The sequence below is a fragment of the Trypanosoma cruzi genome, genomic scaffold (assembly GCF_000209065.1).
Source record: "Trypanosoma cruzi strain CL Brener 1047053516663 genomic scaffold, whole genome shotgun sequence".
Lineage (NCBI taxonomy): Eukaryota > Euglenozoa > Kinetoplastea > Trypanosomatida > Trypanosomatidae > Trypanosoma > Trypanosoma cruzi.
Window position 1 is genome coordinate 1 of NW_001849354.1, and position 7,117 is coordinate 7,117.

Sequence of the window (7,117 nt, forward strand, 5' to 3'; positions counted from 1 at the left end):
GAAGAACCGAAGCGTGGGACGACCAGCGCACACACTCTCATTGCTCCCGTAAAGCAAAACACACACACAGGGAGAGAGAGAGAGAGAGGTCGCCCACTCAATGCAATAAAAACAAAACAGAAACAGTTACGGTGCTCCGCCCATGCAGCCAGGCAGGACGGCAGCGGTGCGTGTCGTGCAAAAGAGAGCACCAACGGGCCTGCATGGGTGTGCATGCAATATATACAATGGGCACATTATGTGTGTGCTTCGTGGGATGAGGTGAGGACGAGAGTCCATGCAAGGGGACACACACAGAGAGAGTGGGTGAAGGACGGGTGTGTGTGCGGGCGGTGCATGGCGCTCTCTCACTCACTCTCACGCGGTCACCACCGCAGCAGCAGCCGCACACGCAACAGGAAGAAGAAGCAAAAGAGGGGAGGTGGTGTGGGAGACAGCGGTGATGCCGTCACTGTCGCCAACCTTTTCCTTATCGCCGGTTTGGCGTTTTTCTGTCGCGGCGGCATCCGGAGTTCGAGCATCTTCACTTGTCTTCGTCCCTGTGGAGTGCTGCTCCTCAAAAGGGGAAGGTTCTTCGCTTGTAGGTGCCTCAGCTTCTTGTTCTTGACTGCCAGTTGATGTACTCTGCGCCGTAACTTCCGTAGAGGCAGGATATTCCTTATTTTCCTTTTGTAGTTCGGGTAGGTTTGTGAATGTATCCGTGCTTTGGCTTTTATTCGTCTTTTGTTCCGGAGTTAGCATTTCATTTTGGGTTTTGTGCTCCGGCGTTACTGTGTTTGGCACTGTCGTTTGAACCTGTTCACTGTTTTCTGATTCTTTACCTGGACCCCTTAATGAGTCTTCTTTCCCGAGGTTCTCTGGATCCTCGTTTCCAATATTTTCTACTCCCAATGAGGACTGACCTGCTCCACCCTTATTGTTCTCGACAACACCTTTTCCCTCTTCTGAAGCAGAAATGTGTGGCTGCAGCTGCAATTGCGTTTGTGACTGTTGCGGTAGTGGCTGCGGTTGCGGTGGTACATTTACTTGCGATTCTGGCGGTTGCCTTACTTCCTGTTCTTTATTTTGTAATTGCGGCTTTGTTTTTTCTTGATCTGGACCATCTTCCACAGGTTCTTCTAATTGCTCTGAAGGGTTCCCATCTTCTTCATCCTCCACTCCAGGAACAACAACCAGTTGATCAGTGTTAACTTCTTTTCCTTCCAAAGATTTTCCTGCAGGTGTTTCTGTTGATTGATTAGCCTTGGGCAAACCTTTTTTTAGATCTGAGCTGTCTTGTCCTGACGCTGAAGCTCCAGTAGTCTCCACCGCACCTTTACCACCGGCAGGAGATCCCGCCTCCTCCTTACACCTACCGCAGCACCGCACCACAGCACGCAGAGGGCACACACCAGCAGCACACGGCCAGTCATCATCACTCCTGTCACTTGCGTGTAGCCTTCAGCACAAACTAATTCCCCGTCAACGGAGAGTGAAAACAACACGAGAGACAAGTCACACAGCCACTCACAGCCAAAGTAACAAACGGCAGCAGCCGCAGCACAACATGAGGCAGTTGGAATCGGTGCGATTGCAGAACACGCACACAAACACACAGCCCCGCAGCAATGAATCAGCAAGAAAAATAAACACAAAGCAATTTAAAAAAACACGAGTAAAAAAACAGCAATAAATTTTTTAAAAAGGAAAAACCACAAGAGAGAAACAGATGCACCACATGGCTCCAGTGTGCATGCACCAGCGCACACAGACATGCGTCCACGCAAACAGTTGTGGGCGTGTCGTGCATATGAGTGTGTCTGGGACGCGTGCCAAGTGACGGATGTGGGGAGCAACGCGGAGCACACTGCAGGGCAGCGAAAGCAAATGAAGCAAAACACACAATCATTATTTTCTATTAGTTATTACGCAATAAAACAAAAGAAGCGTAAAACATCCCGTGGTTGAGTACAAGCTTTAATAGCCCGCATACACTTCTTCAGCCCAGTGTCCCGTACGTCAGTGCAGCCAGAACGAGCGGTGGCAGGGTATGCAGACGGGTGTCATGGAAGCAGGCGTCAGTTCCCACACTGTTCTCCAGCGCGTTCGTTGGGGGTGCAGAGGAAAGGGGAGCCGGCATGCTTGCCGCCGCAGAATTTCCTTCGCTAGAAGCAGTGTCGGTGGTGTTGGCGGTGTCCTCTTCGGCGCCTCCCGCTGCACCCCCGTCCTCGCCGGTCTGGGACAACTGAGTCGGTGGCGCAGCAGCAGTCTCTTCCTGCAGCTCCACTGGAGGGTCATGGGAGGAGTGGCCGCCGCCTTCTGTGGGCTTTGGATCTGGTGGGGATTCGGGTGCAGCGCCTTGAAGTTCACCAGAGAGAGCGGTATCCAACGCTCGCAAGGCCGCGGCAGAAGGATCCGTCGTGGCTGCAGCGCCAGCAGCAGAGTTAGCAACAGCGCCGCCTGGAGTTTCAGGTAGAGGAGGAGGAGGGGCACCAGCCGCACCCCCAACGACAGCAGGAGAAGAATCAGAATCTGTTGTGGAGGAGTCACGAGAAGCCTCCTGTTCTCGAGGCCCCGGAGGTCCTTCCGGAGGTTTGGCCGGAACACTTACGACGGTGGCCGCTTTCGGCTCCACGTTACTCTCCCACCAACTCTCCAGGACGTTTGGAGTGGGCGTATCGACATCGATCGTGATGACACCATCCTTCACACCTCCGTTGGTGCGCCTCTCAACATCCTCGGACGCACAGTTTCCGTCGCCCATGCCGCAAATCTCCGTCCCCACACCACTATCTTCAACCGTGCAGTTGTACCACAATGACTTCCCAGGGAGCTGCCAACGCGCAAGTTTATCCTTACCCGCACACTCTGCATTCACCTGCGTCACCTGCGGCTCTTGCTCCTCCCCTTCCTCCACGGCAAACACGCACGAGCAGCAGCACAGCAGTGCCAGCACCAACACGACACAGAATACACGGCACGTCATCATCGAAACTTTCGTTGTTGAATAACGTGGATTCGATCTGCAGGAACATGAGAAAGGAATTAGAGAGAGACAGCAGCTACACCACGCACAGCCACCGCATGGTAATAAATGGCAGCAGCCAGAAGAAGCGCACACCAAAAAAGACAGATGGAATCATCATAACCGCAGAACTCACACACCGACCCGCAAACCAAAACTTAAAAAGCAGGAAAAACACAAAAAGGAAAAAAAAAAAAAAAGATGGGATTCCAACAAAACTCCCAAAACTTAAAAAAAAAATCAATCGGGCAGAAATTCTATTTAATGTGCCAAGAAGCACAATAAAATGACCGTGTGTTTTTGTGTATACATAATGCCTTCACCAAGAAAAGGAATAAAATAAAAAAAGGTTGTACTCTTCCACCAGCCCACACAACACTCTTCACGCTTCGTGCGGCATCCGGCCTGTTCCTCCAATCCTCGTTTCGTGCAGTCTGTGGGACGCACAGCCGCAGGGCCGGCACCGCGTGTGGGCAACAAAATACAAAACAAAAGGGGAAACACTTGTCACTCATGACAGTGTGCAGCAACCGACCATTAAATAAAGGAACAGCAACGATACTTATCATTCCAGGAAAACAACAAAACCAACAAAGTAAAATGTAAATAATAAAAGAAAACACGCAGGGAACGCGGCACATGTTCTCCGTGAAGAGTCGCAATTCCACACTCTTCGGCTCACAATACCGCCACAACTCCACACAATCCCAGAAGCAGCAGCAACACCCAATACACGCGCACACGCACAGTGCTGTCAACAATTAACTCTCGCAGTGTCAATTTCGCGTCGTTGAGCACGGCAAAGCAGTCGTTGGGACTCACGCCGTTTACAGAATACTGCGCGGTGAGTTTTTGTAATAGGGGTTTTTTCTCGTGTCCAGAGGCATTGCGTTGACTCAATCCGTACGCATCACCCTCAGCAACAAATCCACCGCCTGCAACGCCATTTTCTAAAACGAGAGATTTGTGTCCAGTGGCGCTGCGCTCATTCACCTCGTCTGTGTTATCCGCAGCAACGCGTTCCCTGCCGCCATAAGTGACAGACATGATCCCGAATCCATTCGACGCCACTAATATTCTCGGACCGTTGGCAAAGGAAGGCCTCTTGTTGGATGCATTCGGGACCATCATTTCCTTCGGATTGGCGGCAAACTCAGGCCTCGTCTTAGGCGTGTTGGTCGCCGTGTTGGATGCGGGACTCGGATCGACGGTGTTGGGTCCGTCAGCCGCGGCAGACTGTCGCCAATCCTCGTTTTGGCGTGACGGCTCAGCATTAACTTGCGGCGCAGTTGTCCCACCAGATTTTGTGTCATCCTTCCCTTCACGGGGTGGCGGCAACTGACAGATGCCCGTCCGGTCAGCATCGCCGCTCCGTGCAGGCGGATGGATGGTTCCATCGGGAGGAAATTGACGCCGCCACAATTCATAAGGGCCGGCGTATTTATGTGTCGTCACATTCATCGTGAAGGCAACGGTGGCCCCTTCCTCCTTCGCTGCACAGCTGGCAGCACAGTTGCTACATGTGTGCACCGCATTGGCCACATGGCACACAGCACCCAGCTCACCATCTCTGCCATGCATGCGCACACCAAAGCCACTGAAAGTATAATTCTCATGCTGAGCCTCAGCACTGGCTGCAGAACACTTCTTCCACACACGCACACACACGATAGCTCAGGCTGCCGTCACTCGGAGCACACGACACATCCACCGGCACAACCACCGCATCCGCAGCACCAGATACATCTCCAGGACTCCGAGCAGCAGCAAGAGCGCAAGGACCAACACGGCGCGCACCACACGGAGCCGCACCGTCACCATCGTCACCATCGCAGCCATCGTCACCCGTAGTGGAGTCGCTGGAGTCAATCAGCTGATCTGTGAGCCAGAAGGAAAAGAATGCAACAGGAGGGAGAGGAACGGAGTGCAGCGGATGCAGCGAGAAAGAGAGCAGACAACATGAGGAGAGGGCAGCAGGCCCAGCCGCACACTTCACACACCACGAGACGGCATCCACGCAAGGAAGGCACAAAACGCCAGCAGCCACCCACCATGCAGGAGGACAACACATCCACCACCATCTCCTCCCAGCTCATCGCTACAGCCCCAGGGAAATGGCCAAAACCCCGCGGCCACCACACAACGCACACGGAGCAAGCACCCACCACACCAGCCACACGCGCCAGTGGACCCTCATCCATCCATGACGCGGCAACAAAATTTCCAGCCATCCCGCCCTCAGTGGGACACGGAGCCCAACTCAACGCAGCCACACGCGGTGCACCACACCCGCAGGAAAGGAGACTCGGGCTACGCGCTCCCTCCTCCTCACTTCTCCTCATGGCCACGGAAGAAGACAACAGCCGCCACACGCAACTGCCAGCATGCACTGCAAAAGAAGCACTCAAATCCACTGCAATGTGCAGCTTGTGTGTGTGTGTGGTTGTGTGTGCCTGCAGAAACACAAAGCGAAGAAGCAAAAAAAAGAAAGCAGAGTGTGTGGAGAGACGCACAAAATGTACAGCAGAGACGCATGGCGGAAACAACAAGAAGAAGACCGCTCAAACTCATGACTGCACTGCATTCCAAGCAGTGGCAATCCACACAATATTTATCCAAAACAAACAAACAAAAAAAAAAGACGTCCCCTTCGTCTTATGTAAACCCCATCACACAAAATAATTATAAATAAAAAAGAAATCGTCCATTACTGTTCCACACAAATTTAAAAATAAGGAAAGAAGTCGCCTGGCTGCCGTGTGGCCACACCAAACTGTCTGTATATATTTTGCGGGCAAAAGAAAATTTTAAAAGATATTTAAGTGTCTTTCAACCGTCTGACCCTCCATGTGTCCGCACATCGTTTATATTTCATGGGGTCATCTGCGTGTTGCTGCTCCCCTCAGCCCTCTCATCGGCGCGTGAGTGCGGCCCGCAGAGCACAGTCACTCGTGTGTGCATGGGGACTGAGAGAAGCACGCAGAAATGACGGGAGTCGCGTCACTCCATCGGGAGAGTGAGCGCAGCAAAAGAAAAAAATCATCAGGAGGGAGAGAAATGCTGACGGGACTGCCAGCGCGTGAAATGAACACAAAAACAAAAAAGAAAAGAAAAACACGGCGGCAGGGTGTGGCTGTGTGTGTGTGGCGCTGCGGGTGTCTGCCCGCCCTGGCCGCAAAAAAGAAAACAAAACAAGACGGAAAGAAATGTGTGCTCCGCCCCACAGGCCCTCGTCGCACGCCCACACTTCACGGCTCCCTCAGCGCGCCGTTCGTCGCGGCCCCTCCTCATGCGTGCAGCAGGCGAGCCGCACAGGGCCGTCGTCATGAGCGTGTCGGTGGGTGTGCGAGTGGAGCAGTTGGGCGGGAACACACGGCACCCCTCACAGGAAGAGTGCAGAAGAAACAATTAAAAGGAGGGAAGAGTAGAAAAAAAAGAAAAAACGTCCATAGTGATTGCCCCCAAAAAGCAAAAAAAGAGAAAAGGGATGGGGGAGTGAGAGATAAAAAAAAAAAAAGTGAAAAACACGCAAAACAAAAAACAAGAAAGTAGCAAACAGCAAATAAATTTAAAATACACACAAAAAAAAGGATTTATGAAAGAAATTCGTTCCCATGGGAAAGTAATTCTGTGGTGGGGAGGGCGCAAGTGTCCCACGCGGCAGCCAGTCACTCCTCACAGAGCCGCAAATCCCCACAGTCCCAACAGAAGGAGCAGCGGCAGCAGTCCGCTTCCGCAAACAGTGCTGCCATCACCATTTGCCGCAAAGTGACGAGCGGTACCGACACCCGTTGCTCCTCCCGCCAAGGATTCAGAAGAGCGCTTCGGGCGAGACACAGCAGGTGAAGGAGTACGCGCAGCCACTGGCTTTGGAATATTAATTTTATTTTTGGCAAGCCCTGCAATCTCTTCGGAGCTCAACGGGCGGTTGTACAGCAGGACGTTCGTCACACTCACAGATACACCTTCGTCACCCCCTGTGTTCTCTGCATTGCCTCCATCCCCTCCAATGTAGAAGTGAGAGATCCCTTTCGATTCTGTATTTTCCCAGTTACTTTGCACACTCTCACACACACGCTGACCATCGACGTAAACGGAGCCCTGGATGCCATT

At 52.5% G+C, this 7,117-nt stretch overlaps 4 protein-coding genes and 1 pseudogene across 4 annotated transcripts, besides 4 other annotated features; all 5 read right to left on the reverse strand.

Moving 5' to 3' along the window:
- Window positions 1-7,117: a sequence feature (areas not merged during assembly with more than two copies in the genome that could not be assigned to a particular haplotype).
- Window positions 357-1,415, reverse strand: Tc00.1047053508099.9 (annotated as a pseudogene).
- On the reverse strand, window positions 1,979-2,968 carry Tc00.1047053508099.20 (serine-alanine-and proline-rich protein, putative; the record flags this gene model as incomplete). The annotated part of the gene is made up of 1 exon (XM_799909.1): window positions 1,979-2,968. The coding sequence occupies one exon, from the start codon at window positions 2,966-2,968 to the stop codon at window positions 1,979-1,981; it is 990 nt and encodes a 329-aa protein (XP_805002.1).
- Window positions 3,165-3,206: a sequence feature (A-rich).
- Tc00.1047053508099.30 (uncharacterized protein) lies at window positions 3,683-4,585 on the reverse strand (the record flags this gene model as incomplete). Its single annotated transcript, XM_799910.1, has 1 exon — window positions 3,683-4,585. The coding sequence occupies one exon, from the start codon at window positions 4,583-4,585 to the stop codon at window positions 3,683-3,685; it is 903 nt and encodes a 300-aa protein (XP_805003.1).
- Tc00.1047053508099.40 (uncharacterized protein) lies at window positions 4,629-5,075 on the reverse strand (the record flags this gene model as incomplete). Its single annotated transcript, XM_799911.1, has 1 exon — window positions 4,629-5,075. The coding sequence occupies one exon, from the start codon at window positions 5,073-5,075 to the stop codon at window positions 4,629-4,631; it is 447 nt and encodes a 148-aa protein (XP_805004.1).
- Window positions 5,680-5,700: a sequence feature (AT_rich).
- Window positions 6,468-6,593: a sequence feature (A-rich).
- On the reverse strand, window positions 6,680-7,117 carry Tc00.1047053508099.50 (trans-sialidase, putative; the record flags this gene model as incomplete). Its single annotated transcript, XM_799912.1, has 1 exon — window positions 6,680-7,117. A coding segment is annotated over one exon (438 nt), but the record flags the coding sequence as incomplete, so codon positions are not given.